At 54.4% G+C, this 21718-nt stretch overlaps 1 protein-coding gene across 1 annotated transcript; it reads right to left on the bottom strand.

Annotated features, from left to right (window-relative positions):
* Positions 1–13212: 13212 nt before the first annotated feature.
* On the bottom strand, positions 13213–18317 carry PTMA (prothymosin alpha). Its single transcript, XM_060106337.1, has 5 exons — positions 18081–18317; positions 15167–15238; positions 14820–14913; positions 14235–14308; positions 13213–13957 (listed from the first exon to the last, which is right to left on the bottom strand). Exons 1-5 carry the CDS (start codon positions 18123–18125, stop codon positions 13910–13912), a joined length of 333 nt encoding a protein of 110 aa, XP_059962320.1. The 5' UTR covers positions 18126–18317; the 3' UTR covers positions 13213–13909.
* Between the last annotated feature and the right edge of the window lie 3401 nt (positions 18318–21718).

Below are 21718 nucleotides of genomic sequence, written 5' to 3' on the forward strand. Positions count from 1 at the left end.
TATAATGTGCATTTGTTCAAGAGATTTCCAGAAAGGTTAGAAGTTCTAAGTTGGTAGAGTAAGGACCCTTATTCCTAAATGAGAAACTAGAAGTTACAAAATGAAGAAAAGATCTCCCTAAACTCAACTGGAGAACAATGGGAAGGCATCTAGGATGGGGTGGGATGCTGAGAGGCCTTAAAACCAGTGGTCAGAGGAAGCCCATGTGGCAGAGAAGTAGTTATATCTGCAGTGCTTCCAAGTCTGACAATAGAAAACTAAACAGGGCTCTCTTTCAGGAACTTACCTCTGAGCTGCCAGTAACCTTCACTGTCCTTGATAAAAGACCAACAAGTAGAAGGTTTCTGGTTCCTCCGGTAGTAAGGTCTGAGGCCAGAGGAGGGAAAATACACCGAGAGATGGGCTCTGCTTGGTGTAGCCCCTGCTCCTAGATTCCTGCTCTCCTTCCATCTGTTACCGCAAAGGGCCTGTTTGCATATGTGGGTGGGGAGGAGAAGCAGTACATTTTTAGTATACTATCACCATCTTTCAGTGATGACTCCATTCTTCACATTAGATCTGTTATCTTCAAAAGCTAATTTTTAAATACCAAAGGTTGGATTTTTAAAAAAAAAAAAAAAAAAAAAAAAAAAAACAAGGTAAAAGTGAATCAAGCTTTTCTTTTGCTTTCCAAAACTGCCACGTCTTTTCTCAGAGTGAACCTGTCTCCTTCCCTCTTCCTGGACTCTATCTTCTCCCCAGAGTCCCATCAGGGAAGGCTGTCAGGGGCCTGGACACATTCTGATGGAGAAAGAACTTCCCAGGGAAGGCTTCGCCACCCGCTTAGACCTCCTTCACTGCCCTTCTCCACTCACGCACCCAGCCAACAGTCAGGGACACACTTCTTTGCTAGCCACTCTGAGAAGAACAAAGAGAATCGTAGTCCATTCATTCTTAGAAGCTTACCATCTCTCCAGGTACATGTGCTCAGGCAAAATTGCTCATTTTATCATGAAACAAGCAAGACAAAAGAAGCGTGTGCTTCAGGCACAATACTGATCAAGGGGTTCCAAGCGTGGGTGGGATTTGAGCTGATGGGGAGGATGGCTGAATGCTATGGTGGGAGGAGAAGGGAAGTGGTACAGGCCAGGGAAGAAGTCAGGCAAAAGGAGATGGAGGACACGGGAGCTGCAGGGACCAGGGCCCTAGGTAGGTTAAGGTCAGCCCTTGTAGGGTGGGTGTGGGTCCAGATACCTGAAAATCTGGAGGGTTTGTGGATATATTAAAGGCTACAAAATGTTATTGGAAGGAGAAGCATACAGATCAGGCCTGGCACAGTGTACAGCCACTGGTTCTCAAACATTTATGGCACCTGCCCACACCCAGAGATTCTGACTCAGTATGTGTGGGTCCCAGAAATCTGCCTATGGAAGCACCCCAAGTGATTCTGCTACAGGTGTCCTGTGGACCGTATTTTGAAATACTGGTAGAGGCATTTAGTGAATATTAAAGACATACCTGTGTACACTGGTGGCCGTAAGATAAACTGAGATCTCCAAGCATGCTTAAGGAACAAAGGGTGGTCCCAGTTCTGACCTGTGCCAGTGAGGGGAAGCTTTCCGTTGCTCAGGGCAATCAAGAGGAACTTTAGAGTCTTCAGAGGAGAAGACAGAAGAATCCCAGGCAGCATGGCCTTTGAGAAAGACTTGGGAGAACTTAGAGAATCTGTCAAACATAGATTTCGATTTAGAGAGTTTTGGTTAAGGTTTCCTGTGTGATGTGAGTAAACAGTCTCGTCCATCTTCCCATCTGTGTTACTGGCCAGTGTGCTGAGTGACTTCTGTGATGGAGCACATGGGGAAGCACTGAGTCTGGCCCTGGTTGGGCATGAGGGGGTGGAGGAATCACAGTCTACCGAAGAGGATCTAGCCACATTCAGGCCACACTTACAGGCCTGTTATGTGTATCAGGAAGATGTCGTGTGAGGCACAGGCCTGCCTTTCCTGAGCTTTGTCCCTCGTTGAGCAATTATAAGTGCCTGCCGTAAGAGAAGGACAAGGTGGGCATTTAAAGGAAGAAAAGATTGCATGCAGTTCAGAAAAATCAGGAAAGCCCTCTCTCCTCTGGATCCTTCAACTCTCAGCCTACAAAATATGTTCAAGTTGCCCTAAAAAAAAATAAGCTTTTATAAATAAGGCTTTCCTTCAATCCCTCATGGCCTTCAGCTCCCGCTCCCTCCTTTTCTTTCTCTACAGATCCAAACCTTTCGGAATCGTCTCCACTCACTCTTTTTTTTTTTTTTTTTTTTTTTTTTTGCGGTACGCGGGCCTCTCACTGCTGTGGCCTCTCCCGTTGCGGAGCACAGGCTCCGGACGCGCAGGCTCAGCGGCCATGACTCAGGCTCAGCGGCCATGGCTCAGGGGCCCAGCCACTCCGCGGCATGTGGGATCTTCCCGGACCGGGCTGCGAACCTGTGTCCTCTGCATCGGCAGGCAGACGCTCAACCACTGCGCCACCAGGGAAGCCCTCCACTCACTCTTTACACCCCCTACCTCTCATTGACTCCTCAACCCACGGCTTTGTGGCTCTGGCCTGTGGCTTCCTCTCCTTCGAGGCATCGGTGAACTCCACTGAGCCACTGCCCCCGTCCAGTCCTTCTTGCTTTATCTGCTGGGACTCTGGGAGCCCCTTTGCAGGCTCTTCATTTTCTTCCAGCTGCCTTGTCCCTAAAATGTTTGTTGGTGGATTTGAGATTTTTTTTTAGCTATTATATATTGAGAAAATGCTTGTGCAAATTCTTCTTCTTTTTTTTTTTTTTTTTTTGGCTGCACCTCACAGCATGCAGGATCTTAGTTCCACAACCAGGGATCAAAGCCATGCCCCCTACAGTGGAAGCTCGGAGTCCCAAACACTGGACCACCAGGGAATTCCCACTTGTGCAAATTCTTTAAGCATTATACATTCACTGCATGCATATTTATTGAGCACTTTTTATGTACCAGACACTTGTTGGACAAGATGAGTGAAGTCCCTACCATTAGATTCTAATGAGAGGAGACAGAAAGCAGATAATTTTAGATAGTAATCAGTGCTCTGAAGAAAACAGGACAGTGCAAGGGCAGCATGTCTGAAATGAGGAGGTGAAGAAACGGAAAGAAGTCAGCGTTCAGCTTTTGACCCCAAAACAGGATTGACAAGTTCCCAGCAAGCCAACAGTCTGGAAAGCCAGGATTTACTCAAAGGAAAAGATTTTTTAAATTCCTTAACCTATCATCAACAAAGTAAGAACCAGATGTGCCACACTTGATACTACAAAGGACTCAGGGTATGACAGGGAAGGCCCTGCCCTGTGGGGGGGAGTGACAGCCTCCCCTTCCACCCTGCGAAGGATGGAGAGGAGGAAGCAGGGCAAAGAGGCCCAGGGCTGATGTCCTCGCTTTCCTCCACCCCTCAGGCCTGGATGGAAAGGCTGGATAGAAACATCTGCCCAGGTGTGGGGGAAAGATGAGAACTTCCTAGAGGTTAGTGGGGAGGGTCGGCTGCCCAGCAATCCAGTAGACGGAGGCCTGTTCACTTAGCTTCATAACCATCTCCCCTATAGTGTCTTCCATCCCTACCACCCCGGCCGCAGTTCCTATATCCATCTGGGGCCAGTCCAGCTGATGGCATGGCCTCCCCTTGTGATTTATCCTTCACAACCAGAGAGCCCCAGGATGTGCATCTGCTCACCAATTCCTGGGTATTGTCGAGTTTATTTTTAGAATTTCTTGCTAGTGACCTGGTAATTGTTTTGCAGCATTCAAAATGCACTGTTAAAATGGTCCTCAAAGTGAAAACATTAAATGGCTTAGCAGTTCTTTTTGGTGCTTTTATTTGGTCTGAAACTGAGCAGCTTCAACTATAGCTTTGAATAAACTGAGGGATGCAATACAGTGGACTGAGAAGCAGAAATCTGGTAAATATATTTGGTTCCCAAACCATACACCAAGGCACCCCAGGGCACTGCAGCAAGTTCACAGGGGTGCCATAGGATCTTTTAGTTTTTAAAGGAAATGCAGTGATATGGGACATCTGTCATACACTGCTCAAAATCCACGTGAACAGGAAATGAGGGGAGTGGTGTCCAATCTGATTCCAGGTTTGAGAAGCTGTGCAGTGCCCAACAGGCACACACACTCCATTAGTAAGTCACTGTGATGACAAATGAAATAAAAATATTTTTTTCTCTCAGTCTATGTGGCTTTTGTTTTTCCAAAATAATACGACAGCTACTAAGTTAGGACATAAATACTTCATAAGTTGTTTGGACCTAACTACTTAATGAGTAGAATTGTTATTTGTTTTGACCTAGTTGCACTGTGAAAACAATTGCTGAGACACAAAGATGACTGTCAACGGAGAGCATTCAGGGATCTCTGATAAAGCCCTTAGTTTAAAATTATGCCTTTCAGAGGGTTAGAAACACACATGCAGGGACTTCCCTGGTTTCCCAGTGGTTTTCTGTGCTCCCAACCTCGGGGGCCTGGGTTCAATCCCTGGTCAGGGAACTATATCCCGCATGCGGCAATGAAGATCACGCATGCCACAACGAAGACCCAGCACATCCAAAGGAATTAAATAAATAAATTTTTTTTAAAAAAGAAAAGAAACCACATGCACACAAACATCACCGACAGCAGTAGCATCAAATGCATATTGACCACCCAGCTCTGAACTCTGAGACAGTCTTTGGTTCCGTGGAATGCTTTTTTTTAAAATTTATTTTGGCTACTCTGTGTGGCATGCGGGATCTTAGTTCCCAACCAGGGATTGAACCCAGGCCCCCTGCATTGGGAGTGCAGAGTCTTAACCACTGGACCACCAGGGAAGTCCCCCATGGAATGCTTTTATTTTTTTTAATTAATTTATTTTATTTTATTTATTTTTGGCTGTGTCGGGTCTTCGTTGCTGCACGCGGGCTCTCTCTAGTTGCGGCGAGCAACTTTGTTGCGTTGCGCATGCTCCTCATTGTGGTTTCTCTTGTTGCGGAGCTGGGGCTCTAGGCGCACAGGCTTCAGTTGTTGTGGTGCATGGGCTTAGTTGCTCCGTGGCATGTGGGATCTTCCCAGACCAGGGATCAAACCCGTGTCCCCTGCATTGGCAGGCAGATTCTTAACCACTGTGCCACCAGGGAAGTCCCCCACCATGGAAGTTCCCCACCATGGAATGCTTTTAAATTGTTGCACTTGTTGAAGGAAATGTATTCAAAGTAAAAAAAAAAAAAAAAGGGACATTTACTCAAATTTCTTAGAATGACTACATAAGTGACTTGGTTTATTCAAATCATCCCCCAAATAACTCCTCAATTACAAGAGGATAAACAAGATTATTGTCACTTGAATGTTTCATATATATTATAATTATCACTTTTGTGTTGGGCTAAAGTGTGTATTTTGAGCTATACAGTACGCTGTCTGAATGGTGCACAGGACACCCCTGTATAATCAAGCCGTACATGACTGGTCTACCTATTTACAGAACTGGAATTTCATTTCACTGTTTTGTGTTATTACAGAAGCTGATAATAGTCATTGGTTTTCTTTCATGGTACATTGTTGGTCATACGTATTGGTTACTTGGGGCCCAACCCTTGGCCAGAATTGTAATCCACATTATCTCTTCTGGCAGATTGTCACTGATTATTACTCTTTTAATTGGCTTGTATTCAGCAACGATCTATAATGCATCTGGTAGAATTAGGCTAAGGTTTTTCTTGGAGGGTTCACATTTACTTAAAAGTAGACGTTTTATGATATTGAAATGGTTTTATGACCATAGTGATCCTCAAGCATTTCCAGGCTCAAATGATATCATTATGGCACAGAATTCTGGGAGCTCAGTTGTGGATTTGGTGGCGTTTTGAAGGAGGCACACAATCACTTGCAGAGGAAAACCTTGCCTCTGGCCACAAACACCTCCTCCGCCTACCAGGGAGTCAAGTAGCCACTAGGAGTGCCCACTGAAAAATGTCATTGCATAACAAGAGACTACCATTCAAAAGTCAAGGGACTTCCCTGGTGGCGCAGTGGTTAAGAATCCTCCTGCCAATGCAGGGGACATGGATTCGATCCCTGGTCCAGGAAGATCCCACATGCCGCAGAGCAACTAAGCCCGTGCGCCACAACCACTGAGTCTGCGCTCTAAAGCCCGCGAGCCACAACTACTAAAGCCCACGTGCCACAACTACTGAAGCCCGCTCACTCTAAGGCCCGTGCTCTGCAACAAGAGAAGCCACCGCAATGAGAAGCCTGCGCACCACAACGAAGAGTAGCCCCTGCTCGCCTCAACTAGAGAAAGCCCGAGACTAGAGAAAGCCCGTGCGCAGCGAGGAAGACACAACACAGACCAAAAAAAAGTCAAGTCACTGTTGGTGATTTTGGCAGGCGCCCTGAGCAGAGCAGGAAAATAACAGAAAGCCCACCCACCTAATACTGGGACACATTTGGTGCCAAGATCAGTTAATATTCTTTCTTTAAAATGGATTCAGACCTCACTGTCTCCAAGGAAAGGAATGAGCTTCTCCTGGGGAGAGATGCTCACCGCGAGGCTGACTAGTAGAGCAGCTCACCAGGGACAGTGTTGACAGAGGGGTCAGACTTGAAGAAGCCACTGTCACTTCCTCCCGCAACTGGAACCCACCTTTCCTCAGCCCCTTCAAGGCTAGGTGACTGCCCAGCATCGCTATCCAGCAGGTCACGGCCCCAGGCTCCAGTGGAAACCACAAGAGTCAGACTTGGGACATTGGAGGGAGACTGGCAAAAAGGAGAGAGAATAACTCTGTGAGAACGGGTAGAAGTTTTCCTAGGGTACAGAATGGCATTGAAGCTGAATTTCTATGTCAGGAAAGTACGTACATATTTTGTGAATCTTGATATATAGGGTCAAATGCTTTCTAGAAAGGTTTGTACCAGTTTCCACCCTTTGCTGTCCCTCAACCTACTGATACCAGTCACCTCCTGGGCTGTGTTGACAAAGGGCACTGCCATGAGCACAGGGCCTCCGACCACCTGACCACCTGCAGCCGAGGGAGCCTGCGTGAGGCTCGTGCAGGCCTCTAAGAGCCAGGCTGTGGAACCGCTTCCTAAGAATCCTTTCCCAAAGTCTGCTTAGTTCAGCAAATATTCCCTGAGCCCTGGTGATGGTCCTTGTTGTGCAAGATCAGCTTTTTCTGGACATGACTGTCCTTCAATATGTTAATAGGCTTTCTGTGAAAAAAGTCCAGGTCAAAAGAACTTGAGATGAGCTGCATGCTAAACCTTATTCTTGGCGACTCCTTGGTATATTAAAAACCTAGTGAGTTCCATGGAAAGAAGACACTTTTTAACACTGTTTAGCCCAGCACTTATCCAAACAGGATATCACCCCTCAGGCACAACTTGGGGCAGAGAAACAGCTGGGAGGCACCAGGCTGCATAAAGATGACGGGTCTCACCTCTTATTCAGGAGCCTCCCAGAGCAGTTGAGTTAGTTCAATGAGACTGTTTGGTTATGAGGCACAGCTGGGAACACTGGAAGTTCAATGAGTCCCTGGGAGATCAGAGGACCAGAGAGTACTGGGCTTAGAGATGAGGGAAAGGGGCGCTCCAGGCTGGTGATGCAAGAGGGGCAGCTCAGATGACCCTGGGCCCTCCCTTCCCCCCTGGCTGGGAATGAGTGGAGCAGTACTCTGCAGTCCTGCTGAGAGATGGACAGTGAGCATCACAGCCTCTTCTGAGGCTGATTCACCTCCCTCTGTTCCCTCTCAACCTGGAAACCACACCAGAGAAGCGATCCCCCACACATATGTGCTCCTCCCTCTTCAAGCTGTCTTTGTTCATGGAGGCCTGGTTGGCCTTGGAGACTGGAACCTGGAGCCCTGTATTCTCCTGTTTCCTAGTATGACTCAGAGACCACAGAAAACCCACCCTGAACCAGCCCAAGCGAGGAAGAAATTTACTGACTTGTATAATTTAAAAGTCCAGAGATTGTTCTAGCTTCAGGCATTGCTGGACTCGGGCTCAAGCGATGTCATCAGAACTTAGGGTTCCTCTTCCTCTTGGCTCAATTCTGCTCCTATCTGTGTGGGCTACAGCCTCAGCTTCTCACTCAGCTGCCTAAGTTCAAGGCTCAGGCCCAAGTTTGTTCCCTACCCAGCAACTCAATCAAAAATCTCAGGGCTCACTCTGATTGGATCAACTTGGGTCGTGTGCCAGCTCTGAGCCAATCAGTAGGTATGGGGGGGTGGGAAGGCTTCAGGTACTGATTGGCCAGGACTGAGTCACATCCTGCCTGTGGGGCTTGATTAAGATTGGGGGAGAGGAAATTCTCCAGGAGGCAAACTGGACAGTTTCAGGAAATTATTGCCAAGAGAAGGGTGAAGGCTGCTGGTGGCAAAAACAACAGATGTCCCCAGTACCTTCTGGAATTCTCACCAGCATCTGCTTCCTGCAAGGGATCTGCTCCCTGTCAAGAGCCTCACAGCTGGGCCCCAGCATGGGTGCCTGTGAAATGAGCTTGTCTCAAATGACCACCTGGCAGTTCTTGTTGCCATGGGCAGCAGGCTTGATGGAGAGCTCATGAGGGCATACACCCTTCCAAGCTGGGTTCTTGGCTATGCCCAGGACTTCACGGAATCCACACCAGCCACTGGCTGCTAGGCCCTCTCCATAAATAATGCACATATCATTCACCCAGTATATAAGGTCAATGTCCCAAGCAGCCTTAGAATGTTTCAGCCGCATTTTGTAATTTGAGCTTTCATCACCTCTCTGAGCTCAGACCAGACCCAGGCTGAGGTCTCTGGAGAGGAGGTACCCGAGGACAGCCCTGCCCTTGCTTTCAAAGGCTTGAGGTTGGGAGGGACAAGCAGCCACACTGCAGAACTGGACTGCCCCCAAGTAAAGCTGTTACCGGGCTTTTCATCCTCCTGAAGCAGCTTCCACCAGGAGGGAACTACAGGGTGGCCAAGGGCCTGAGGCAGGCAGGGCTGGCCTGCATCCAGGACACAGGAAGCCACAGAGGAGGCTGGACATCAGGGCTCTGGTAGGACTGGATCTAGGAGGGCTTTGGGCCCCTGGGCCAGCAGTGGAGCTGTGGAGAGGCGACTCCAGATGCTGACACTCAGGTCTGGGGCAGACTGGCAGGCAGCTCAGAGTTCCAGGGAGTGCAGCTGGGAAGCCCCGATCCCCACCCCCAATTCCAAGCAGCTGAAAGCCCTAAGGCTGCACTCAGGGCAGCAGCCACTGTGAGCCATCCTACCATAGGGCCCAGAGACAGCCAAGAGCTGGGCCTGCTCAAGGAGGGTGTTCTGCACACGAAGCCTTTGAACAGAACTAAACAAGAGGGAACCCAGGAGTCCAGAACCCAGGGGTCCAGAACCCAGGGAAGGTCCATGGCTCCACAGGAGCCAACCCTGGCCTCAGCTCTGGCTCTGTCTGGGGAGGCCTGGGGTCTCCCCTCCAGGAAAAGAAGGACCAGACCCCTGAGATGGACCATCAGCTGCCCAGAGGGAAGGCTTGGGAAATGAGCACTGACTTTCATGTCTGACTGAGGTGCCAGCAACAGAGAGGGAGGAAGATCATGTTGTTGGGGGCTGGGAGTTGCTGTGGCTGCGTTTCCAAGGTCCAGGGGCCACTGAAGGGCTCTTTCCTGGACTGAGCAGAACGCAGGGGAGCCGCATGCAGTTCCCTATGCCCACCAGAGGGCGCCTGTTCCTCACAAATCTTCCAACTTGGGCTCCTTGGGCGCCCTGTCTTTGCCCTTGGAGGGGACGTTAGGAGTAGGATCAAGGTGACCCTGGACCCTGAGGGTCCCAGGTAGTGATAAGTTGTGTACTAAGCTCCGGACTAGAGAAAAGTGGGTTCTGCTGAAGGCAACAAGGGCTGTTCCAGACCAAACCTTTGGAGGTATGAGGCAGTGCAGATGGGAAAGGGGAGCTTTCCCGGGAGCTCAGCGCAGACGTGAGACCCTCAGAAAGGCAGCTCTGGGCCATGGCACATGCCTCATGCTCTTATTCCCTTCCTGCAGAGGAGGAGATAGAGGCCCAACAGAGTTCCGTCACTTGCTCCATACGAACATGGCTGCACGTCTGCGTCTGGACAGGGCTTCTGTCCTCCTTTCTGGGGCGTTTGGGGGTTACAGTTCCAAACTGGGTTACACCTGATCCAGCTCCATATGTCGTCTGTTATGTGGTCTTCCTAGACCCTTCCCCTGCCTTAGAGACCGCCTCTAGGCCCCCTCTAGGGCCTTGGAAACATCCGCAGGATGAGCCGCCCTGGGCAGCAGGACAAAGAACATCTGGTCTTGCCTCAAGGGGCCAGCAGCCCAGCCTGGCAGGGCACGTGGGATGGGCACACAGGGTCAGAGGGTCCCTGGTACCATAGCCTTGGTCTGGCCTTGACTCAGCCGTTAGGGGACAGCTCAAGGGGACACAGGCAGCCTGGGGCCTCCACACTGCATCCTCACTGCACACTCCACAGGCTCCAGCTCCTGTGAAGGGCGAGGCCCTCCCAGAACACGGGTGCCTGGCAGAAACCACAGGTGGGGGAGAGACGAGGTGTGGAATGCCATCCCACCACCAGGAGGTGTCCTGCTCTGTTTTTCCTGCTCCTCTCCGGATGTCTGGAGCCTAGAACAGTGCCTGGCACAGACAGAGCATTTGGTAAGTAAGCGAGTGGAGGGATGAATGAACAAGTGAATGGAATGGACAGAATCCTTACTATGTGCAGGAAAACTCGGTGAGTAAGAAGTGGCCCCTGACCTCAGTGGGCGACAGCCGAAAAGCACACAAACAGGTAAATATACAAGCTGACACTGCTTATATGAGAATTGCTGTGCGGCCAAGGAGAGAACTGGGGACTAGGGAAGGCCTCTCTGGGGAAATAACGTTAGTACTGAGGCCTAACAAACACAGAGCAAGTAGTGAGAAGTCTGGGAGCAGGCATTCCTGGGGCGGAAAGAGCAAGTGCAAAGGCCCTGAGGGAGGACCAAGCTTGCCCCGGGCACAAGGAGGCTGATGTGGCTGATGAGTAAGGGAGGCCGGGCACCAGGCAGGGGGAGAGGTGGCCCTGGTGTCGGAGCCGGCACTTACTGGGAGGGACTGTGCCCAGTTTGCTGGGCTCCCTGGTGTGACTAGGCTTGTCTCTTCCGGCTATGCCCTCGCCCTGGCCCACTGTGTTCACACCTCAGCCTTGGTGACTCCGGCCTGTCCAGACCTCTCTCCCGCCCTCCAGACCTGTGCACACAACAGCCTCAAACACAGTGAGGCCACCACGTGGCGCCAGACCTTCAGTTCCTGCCTCTTTCAGGTGTGCCAGAGGGCTCAGGCCTGAGCCTGGGATCCTTGGTGGGAACTGCGTCCAACGTCCAATTCATTCATCCCTGAATCTAGACGCTTTACCCCACGTGATTACCCGGTTCTCTACCTCCCAGCACCTTCCCTTAATCCAGTCCCCTCCCCAACACTACCTCCGCAGATGTCACTTTAGTGCTTCCCAGGGATTTTTCCTATTTAAAACCTCCATGCTTCCCCAAATCCTACCTCTGTACCTGGCTCAGATTGCCTGTCCCTGCCTCTCCCTTTTGCCCGTGTGCCCTCTGTGGCCTCCTGAATCAGGGCTGCCTACGCACTGCTCCTCCCCCACAAAAAACACCCCCCCACACACGCATCTTTTTTTCATCCTCCTGACTCTTCCAGTCTCAGCGTCAGTGCCACCTCCTCCGGGAAGCCCTCCCTGCTTTGTCAGTTCCGAGCACCCGTATCAATGGCCCATCTTAAGGAGTTGTAAATGGATACCTGGTTATTAACATTTGCTCCCCCCCCCATTCACACACCCCCATCAACTTGTCTTGAAGACAGTTGACTCCTTAATGCAAGTGGTGGGGGCCTGAGAGGGAGGGAGAAGGGTGTAGATGAAATACCCCACAATGTCTCCTCCCATCAGGAGGCGCTGGGGTCCCAAGGGCTCTCCCTTGAGATAAAGCAGTGCGCCTGCACCCCAGCCAGCTCAAAGGCTAGGCAAGGAACGCCACGTGGCCAGTGTCAGAGGGCAGGGGTGAGGAGGGAGAGTGTGCAGCTTCTGAGTCCCTACCCCGTCCTCTGCCCACAGTCAGCCCGGCCTGCAGGACAGACTCGGGTACTCCAGGCTGAGGACAGTGCATTCAGGAGGGACGAGGCAGCCAGGGTCATCCAGCCGGCAGAGGTGGGTCCTGCAGGCTCTCCACCTTAAAATCAAAGCAAATTCCAGGCTCCCCCAACCCTGGGGTCTCAACCCTCCCTGACCCCTAGAGAAGGCATACCACACACCATGGGTGCTTGCAGGGGGCTTCAGCCCATGAAGCTCATCTGTGGACCCCAGAAGTTTCTTAAGAGTGCTCTGAACAGTCACCTCTCTCCCTGAGGGCCTGAGTTTGAGGTCATACTTCCTCCAGTTTGCTCTCCTGACTCACTGCTTACCTGTCTTATCAAAACAGCTCACCTACCACCCCTGTGTTTAAGGGGTAGGGTGCTGCCCCCCGCCCACCCCCACCCCCCACCCCCAGACACCAAGGTATTTGTTTCTCCTGGAGATCAGAGTTTAGAAAATGAGGGCAAGGCTGCATTATTGCCCTGGAACTATGTCCTAAGGGACCAGAAGATACCACGTGTCACCACCAGGGGGAGCCATTCTGTGGCCAGCAAAACCCAGTGAGGCCTTTGAGGTGAAGGGCCAGCTACCAGCTGCCCATACTGGCAAGTGGCATCTCTGGGATCTTTAGCCCTGGGCTCACACACACACACCACCCCAACCCCTGGTTCCACAGAGGGCAGCCCCACTCATAGCCCATTCCCCCAGAGTGCCTGGAGATGTATACACCTCCTGCCAGGGCAACCAGGTTAACATGGCAGCACCCAATGACAGGGTCCTGAGAAGAGGCTCCCAGTACAAATCGGTAAGAAGGGCCCAACCTGGTAAGTGGCTCCCCTTCCAGCCCATAGTCCCAGTGCTCCCACCACGCCCCACCAGCCAACTGCAGCTCAGTCTTACTAGCATGGCCACCCACCAGACCCTGCTGCCCAAGGGACACATCTCCCCCGCCGCGACTGGTGTCTTCAAATCCACTGTCCCCAGGAAGGACAGCTGGGCCACAGTTCAAGATCCTCCCCTCTTCTCCTTGCCCCCAAAACCAAAAGAAGAAAAACAGAAACCAAAACAGAAAAACCAGGCTTGAGACAGCTTTGTTAGAACAACTCAGCAAAATAAAATTCCGGTTTATTGTTGGACAACATTGTTTCACACATACATCAAACAGGCCAAAAAAAATAAACAGCAACTTCATAGACAAAAAAAGGAAAAAAAAGAAACCTTTTATCTTTGGCCTTTTTAACCATCTCATACAAACCAACTACTTATAGTACAGCTAAGTACATACACAAAAAAAGTTACTGGAATGCTCGGAATAAGATTGTTTTTTTGTTGTTGTTTTTGCTTTTTTTACAAGGTTTTTTTTCTCCTTTGAGATTATAATGAACATGGTCACACCACAAGTAAAGTCAGAAGTAGGACAGAGAACGCTCCGAAGGCTGGTTTGGTCATCCGAGATCATTAAAAATGGCTGACCCCCTAACAATATGTACAAAAATATAAAATGTAAATAAAAAATACAAACAAATTTTCCTTTTTAAAGTACTTTAAGAAAAAAAGCAGGGCCTTGGAAGTTTTGGTTCTTTTTTCCTCCCCTGTTGCAAATTCGCGTTGTGGTTTTGGTTGGGTGGTGGAGAGCGCGTGTCATCTGCGGTGGCGCTGCCCGCAGTGGGCGGGCGGGCAGGCTGGACTCTCTACTCGAAGGTGACCACGTTTAGATTCTGAGACGGGAAGTGGAGGGTGAATAGGTCACGGTGGCCTTTTAAGTTTAACTTTTCCTTTCTTGCTGTCTAGTCATCCTCATCGGTCTTCTGCTTCTTGGTATCAACATCGTCATCCTGGGAAGGGAAAGATGGTCAAGGTCCCTTTTCAACCCACCAGGCCCACCCACCACCTGCCTCAGCTCCTGCTGGCAGAGCCAAGACAGGCACAGGCAGCCCCAGAGGCCTCTGGGAGGCTGGGCCCATGTTCCTTCCTGTTCCTGCTCAAGATGAGAAGGGAACCACTCGGGACCACCCACCACGCCAACTCTAACTACTTAAGTCCCATCAGCCCCTCCAGCTTTAGTGCCTCAGACCCCAACCCTCTCACCACGTCAAGCCAGACCAGACCCACCTCGTCATCTTCAGCTGCCCGTTTGCCTGTAGCGGCCTCAGCCTCCTCATCTTCATCTCCATCCTCTTCCTCACCTGGAGAGAGTATAAAGCCCAGGTAAAGCACTCTGCCTGCCTTAGCCAACCAGGGAGGGTCTTGGTACGCTCCCACGCAGTGGCAGCCAGAAACGGGGAGGGGGACAGCAAAACTACAGCTCCTTGGGCAATCTCCCAGTAACAGTCTTGGCAGGATGGAGTGCCCCTGATCTGTCTCTGCTGCCTGACAAACTGGGCCGTCAGGGTACCCACACTGCCCATCGCAGACATCTTGTCTCCAGAGAAAAGAAGGCGCAAGCAAAAGCCAGAGAAGCCAGACCAACTGATCAGTGTGTGGACGGCACTCTCCAGTGGGGGTGTGACCGTGGTGTTTGGGGCACAGCTCCACACCACTAACCTAAAGCAAGGAAAAAGATGCCGGCTCTGCAGGTGCAAGCCCAGTTGTAGGTGGTCCATTCGATCTGCCCCCCTGCGGGGAGCCCCCAGTCCCTCCCCACTTGCTAGAGGACAGAAAAAGGTACCCCCCCCAAAAAGAGACAAAGCTACTCACCATCACCTTCCTCCTCCTCCTCCTCTTCCTCCCCACCTTCCTCCTCTTCTTCATCTACCTCATTGTCGGCCTCCTGCTCCCCATTTTCCTCGTTCTCCTCGACAGAAAACAGACCAGCTTACGGACGAGGACAGAACATCCCTGCCCCATCCCTTCTTCCAGACCCTGCCCAATGCTTCTACAGACCAGACCACCTAAGACACGCCCCCTGAAGCTCCACCAAGAGGTCCTGACACATAACTGTCCAAGGCCTCAGCACCCCCCCCCACCCTGGATTAAGCCCAAAGTCTAAGTAAGAAATCTCAGCCAGGAGCTGCTACGGGGTCATGTCCAAGGTGGACACTCACAGCATTTCCGTTAGCAGGTGCCTCTCTCCCATTCTCCGCCTCCTCCACAACTTCCTTCTTCTCTTTTAAGTCCTTCAAAACGGAAAAGGAAGCCAGTCAGTCTTTTGGGCAACCCAGGGCTGCCAAAGGAGCCCAGGCCTTCAAGTACGAGGGATGCAGTGCTGATCTGGATGTCCAAAGCTAAAAGCTGAATGTTACAGGTGGACGGAGCACAGGATACTGAGTGTCAATGGTCAGGATTTCGTCCTACTTCTCAACCCTTAAAAACAAACACACTTTTAAAAAAAGGGCCCACGACGGCTGTTCCCCCTGCGGCTTTACTCATGCTTCTTAGGAAAGGAGCCATGTGGCACCACAGCCCGAAACCTGTCTGGCCGGGCGGACGAGCCTGGGAACACTTCACTCACACACTCATCACGTACTTGTTTCCAACGAGAGGGAGCTCCGCCTCTCACAAATCCTTCTTGGAAGACACCAGGTATGTGCCGTAAATAAATAAGGCAATGGGGGGAGGGCCCTGACACTGCGGGAGTCCTCCCGTGGGTGGACTAGCCTGGGAAGGGGATGGGAGGGAGCTAACCGGCAAAACCGGGGAAGCAGCCTCACCAGCCAGAGGCCCCGCAGCCGAGCTCGAGCTCCAAGCCCTCAGTAGCGCAGGACCTGGCAAGCGCACGGTTTTGTTTTTTGTTTTTTTTTTTTTATCTGAAGGAACCGGAATCCCACCAATCCCTCCATACCCAACAGCTGTCCCAGGAGGTGGCAGACCGATGCCTGGAAATGGGCGCGGGCTCAGGGGACGCTCTCTTGGGCCCGAGAGAGGCCTCTTGGCACTCAGGCGCGCCGCCCGCAGCGCCCTATTTCCGTCCCTGCCTCTCTCGCCCGTCCGCGGGTCAGCTCTGTGTCCGTCGGACCGCGCCTCGCAAGGCGGTCACGGCCCGGGTTCCAAAGGGCAGCGCCGCCGCGGACACTCCGAAGCCCCGTAACTTTCTCAGCGCGGCAGACTCCGCCGTCATCACAAAACAGACGTCGAACGGCGCGGAAGCGGAGGGCGCTCAGCCGCCGTCCTGCGAACAGCCCCCGGGCACCTGCCGGCCCCGTCCTCCAGCTTCTCCCCGTGCAGCCCACAGCGGACTCCGGCGCCGCCCGCTCCCGCCCCCTGGTGGCCGGAGCCCCGGGGAGCTGTGGGGGCGGGGAGGTCGCGGTGCGCAGGCGCGCACCCCCGCCCGGCGGGCTTTGCGCGCGGGCCTCTGCACGCACCGCGCGCGCGGAGCACGTGGCCCGGAGCAGCCGAGTGCGCCCCTGACCCCGGAGACCCGGCGCCCGCGGGCGGCAGTGGCACCGCCGAGTGCGCGCCAGTTGCTTTCCTGTCTTTCCCGGCCTCTGGACGCCCCCGCCGCCTCCCCGCGCAGGCCTAGATGCGCGGTATCCAAGTCTCTGCATTTGGCGGGCAAAGTCCCGCGGGAGGCTGCCCCGAAGTCCGCGGGGCCTTTTCAGTCCCACAGCCCGAGGCCGTCGGAGACGCACTCCACAGGGCTCTTTATTGCTCTTAACGGGAAATCACCTTAGAGGAAAGCGAAAGCCCGCGTTGGGTAGGGCTGATCCTCCCCTCCAAACTAGTTCCCGGGCTGGGCCCAGAGAGGGCCGGAGGGAGCCCCTGCGGAGATCCGGGTCCCAATCTCCGCTCCTTCGGGGGAGTCGCTCCTGGGAAAGAACCAGAGGTGACGCCAGGGGTACAGGGGTTAAGGAGACGCCAAGGTGACTCGCGCCCGTCCCTGCAGGGTCACTACAGAGGCGCGGAGAAGGGCCGAAGGATAAAAAAGCGGTCCCTCTTGAAAGTACCGTGCTCCCGCCGAGGGCGGAGACACTCCCCGGGGCAGGCAGCGGGACCGATGCGGCGCGCAGGAGCGGAGCTGCGCCAAACGCGCAGGGCCTCAAAACCGAGGGCAGTGAACCCGCAGCACCGGGCCCCAACAGCCTCTGGTGCCCAATTCGACCCCGCAACAAGCCAGTCGCGGCCGCAGCTTTTGTTCGCCCGCGTAGCCTCCGGAGCAGCCGCAAATACGGTGCCCCCGGGCAGCCGCGGGGGGCGCCCATCATCGCCCCGGCGCGCCGCTCCTTCACTTTCCGTTTCCTCCCCTCCGGCGCGTGGGCTCGCCTCCTCCTCAGTCAAGCCCGGTATTGCTGGAGAATTACTGAAGCTGGGCGGCTGCTCCCGGCACACTGCCCCCCACCCCGGACGCCCACCCCCACCTCCCCGAGGGCACCCAGGGCGGAGAAGACCTTCACACCTCCGTGGAGACAACCGACGTCGCGACCCGCCGGCGGGCCGGCCCACTCCGCCTTATCAGAGCTTAGTCCAGATAAGCCTCCTCGGACCCACTACAAGGCGCGAAACGCGGCGGTCCGGCGCCGAACAAAGAGCAGCGCCGCCGGCGGGCGCTCGCCGCGGAGCCGCCACTTCCCGCAGCCGGTCTGCGCCCGCACACGCGCCCCCCCCCAGCACTTCCGATTCCAAACGCGCTGGAGTTTCAAAGTTATTTCCGTGCGCCCTGCGGGCCGACGACCCCCAGCCCGGCCCCTATCCTCCCGCCGCCACTCAGACGAGTCACAAACAAGTTTCGAGAGCCGTGGAGCAGCCTCCCCTCGAGCCTCTCAGCCTCCGCGCCAGCCCCTCCGGGTCCCTGAGGGCCCCCGGCCCACTCCCCGACGGGCATCACGTTTGCCCGCGGTGCTTCCCGCCCCCTCCCCCGCAAGCACAAAGAGTGGGCTGCCTGGGGGCCTAGGCTGGGGGCGGGCGGGCTCCCCGCATAAGGGAGCAACAGCGGGCTCGGGGTACCCAGGTGCCGCGCGCCAAACACCGCTCCGGTGGTGGCGGCGCGCGAACCCCAAAGGGGCGGGCGGCGTCTAACCTCACCTTGGTGGTAATTTCGGAGCTGGTGTCCACGGCCGCGTCTGACATGATGGGGCACGCCGGTGATCCGATGCACGGATTAAAAAGAAAGCGGGAATTCGACGACTCTGGCGATAAAGCTGCCGGAGCCCGCGGCGGCGGAGGAGGCGCGCGGCGGAGGTGGCTGCGGCGAGCGGGGAGCCGGACACGGGAACAATGCAAAGATGGCTTTTCAGAGCAGCCAGTGGAGAACTCACGCGGCGCCAGAACCTTTAATATAGATTAGTGGGCGGCGCTCGGCCTCCCTTGCCCGAAGACTATTGGCTTACAGCAGGGAGCGGGCGCTCACTCATTGGCTCGATTCCGAACAATGGGCAAGCATGCTTAAAGCGGCAGTGCCTTCGTGCGTCCCGCGCTGCGCAGTCGCCGACCGTACTGTCATTCAAGGCCTGAGTTTGCTGGGTCTCATGGGCACCAACGCCGTGGGGGAGGGGCGCGCGCTCGCGCTCGGGGCGCGCGCTCCCGCCGCTGTTTTGCTTGAGGTTGCTGACGCAGAAAGCCAAAGCGCGGCAAAGCTGCGCGCCCAGCCCCCGGTCCTCACCCCTCCCAGCGCTTGCTCGGAAGAAGGGGGGGGGGAAAGAGGAGGCGGCTGCCGGCCCACACGACGGCTGCCAGCGAGGGGGAGGGGAAGGCCGGGTGCTGGGCTGTGCTCGCCCCGGGCGGTGCCCTGCACATTTGCCCGTATGCCCACCCCCCCGCGCCTTGGCACATCCCACCATGAGCTGTCCCAGCGCAAGTCGGCGGAAGCCCCACGACGAGCAATGAGGGCGTGAGGCTAAGACCCGCGTATTTGGGGCGCCCCGTCTTCTACCACGTCCACCCCCTCTGCCCAGCTCCCGGCGCCCGGAGTCTGGGGAGGTGACCCCGTCGTCCACTCCCAGCCCCGGCGTCTGCCGCCTAAGCCAGCCTACGAGTGGGTTCCGTGCCAAGCACACACACTCGGGGATTCGTGCATCCAGGGGACTTGAGGGCCTGTGTAGGCTCTGACCTCGAACAGGACAGCCCGCGGGCGTCGCACCACACAACGGTCCCCGCACTTTAGGTTTCTGGTTTGCGCCTGCCCCGAGCGGTCACTGCCGTCGCGACAGCTACTGGAATCCTTCCAGGGCCCGGCCTTCGAGTCTATCGCCCTCCCACCCCGCTTAAGACTCTGCCAAGGGCACATGAACTTATTCTTTGCAGGGTTATTCGAGGGGTAATAATCGTCCCTTAGACCAGTTGATCTAGTCCTTGGGGGCTCCATGAAGTTTGGGGCGCCATTTAGGGAACACGCGGAGCCCGAAAAAGGGAACCATTAAGACGCCACACTCAAGATGGCGTTGGACTCGGCAAGCCTGGCGTGACGTGGCGACCCAACCCACTCAGACTATCTGAAAACCGTCGGCGACACTCTCCTTATCACCATCGCATTTGGCTGTCGAACTGAAAAAACAGCTGTGTGGGAGGAAAGATTAGAATAAGTGGAAAGACGGTCCAGGAAAATACCGGTGCCACACACAAGATGGCGACAGATAGGGTTCATCCCCGTGTTGCCAGAAGGGGGCGCCCGACACGGAAGGCGGGACTCGGGAGAAGCGAGTGCACACTGGCTGAGAGTGGCGGGCGAACACAAAGTTGACGCTTTGCGTCCTGCCATTGGCAGGTTCCGCTGTCTGTCTCTTGGGGCCGCCGATTTGGGAATGGAGAAAACCCGGAGTCTGGGATTATGGAGGAGGGACGGATGCCAAGTCCTGCAGTGCTTGAAGTCGGGGGCGAGAGGAGAGGCTGAGTGGGTCGCCCTTCTTGGTTTTCTTAGGTCAGGGGCCAACTGGCCCCATTCCCACCGCGAGACCCCCTTAACTGAGCTCACCCCGCGCTCTCCCGGCTGCCTCCCCAGGCCCCGGACTCGGCTGCCCAGCCGCGAGCAGGCGCGTAGGGCCACCCACTCCCCCTGTCCCTCGCGCCTCAGGCCCGCATCCCCTTTACATCTGCCAGTCTGGCCGCTGGCCTGTGGGGGCTTTCCCGAGCGAATTGGCCTTTAGGGAGAGAGAAGCCCGGGCTCCCTGTCCTTTGGCGGGGAGAAACATGGGGCAGGTGCTGGACAGGGCAGGGGCACGGCGCCACCTCCCGCTGCCTGGCGGTCGCCATCCCGTCCCGGTTATGCAGCGGCGGAGGGGGCGCCCTCCGGGTCCCCGCCCTGCCCCAGGGCGCCCCAATGGCTGGAGGTGGGATTTTCCCCAGGGCGGGCGCGCGCCAATCCAAGGGACTCGCAGTGGTGAGGACCACGAGTCCAAACCTTTTGTTCGGTCCACTCCCGCCCGCCATCAGTTGCCTTCATTGCGACGCGGACCTGAGGCCGCCCTTCGCCCCAGAGGAGGAAGGTTCTCCTTGGCCGTTGCAGCCGCGACCTTTCCTTTGTGTCACGTTATCCGAGAGGTGGAGGGATTGTGCGGTATCATAAATGGGGTAGAGGAGAGCCTTTTACCTGCGGCGCAACCATTAAACTCTGGTTACCCTGGAGGGGATTGTTTGGTTCACAAAACCCGGATGCGTTGAGAGCTTGTTCTGTGCCGCATTTAAGCGATTGAGTCTTCTTCCCTGTCTGGATAGTGGCATTGGGCAGTTTTCTCTATGTCCACGGCTGAAAACTGGACATGACTGTTCTGGATTCTGGCCATTTTGGGGGGCCAGGGGTGGGGGTGGATCCAACTGGATGAATGTGAATTTCCCTCGAAAAACTGCTTTGCCTGGCCCTGTGCCTATGCAGCTGACTTTGCTAGAAGTGGGTAAGGAAGGCTCATGTCCACCTGGTTCTGGAACCAGCATTTACCTTCACTGAGCACTCACTGACTGCCTGGTGTGTACATGGCAGTGAGCCTTTGGCTCATGCTTCAAGCATTTTCATTTATTCTCCACACCTTCCAAAGTAGGTAGGACAATTATAAGGTTGAATTATATGAAATTGATGGTTTTTTATAGGTCAAAACCAGTTGAAAATCAGCAAATTTATAGGTTCAGCGTCTAATATGATATCACTCTCCTTTTAGCAAGTCAAGAAAGCCGACCAAGGGGGGACTTCCCTGGTGGTCCAGTGGTTAAGACTCTGCACTTCCACTGCAGGGGGCACGGGTTCTATCCCTGGTCAGGGAACTAAGATGCCTCATGCCAGGCGACTGACCAAAAAAAAAAAAAAAAGGAAAGCAGACCAAGGGATTATAGCAAGGGACCTGGAGTAACCAAGTGAATCAGTGACTAAGTTGAGGCTAAAAGCCTAGAATGGAGGAATCTGCGTTTTTAGATGAACGATGGATCAGAAGTGGCCTTGGAGGACTTCCCTGGTGGCGCAGTGGTTAAGAATCCACCTGCCAATGCAGGGGACACGGGTTCAATCCCTGGTCCGGGAAGATCCCACATGCTGCGGAGCAAGTAAGCCCGGGCGCCACAACTACTGAGCCTGTGCTCTAGAGCCCACAAGCCGTAACTACTGAGTCCGTGTGCCACAACTACTGAAGCCCGCACACCTCGAGTGTGCTCCGCAACAAGAGAAGCCACCGCTATGAGAGGCCTGCGCACCGCAACGAAGAGTAGCCCCCCGCTCGCAACTAGAGAAAGCCCGCGCACAG

The sequence above is a fragment of the Mesoplodon densirostris genome, chromosome 8, assembly GCF_025265405.1.
Source record: "Mesoplodon densirostris isolate mMesDen1 chromosome 8, mMesDen1 primary haplotype, whole genome shotgun sequence".
NCBI lineage: Eukaryota > Metazoa > Chordata > Mammalia > Artiodactyla > Ziphiidae > Mesoplodon > Mesoplodon densirostris.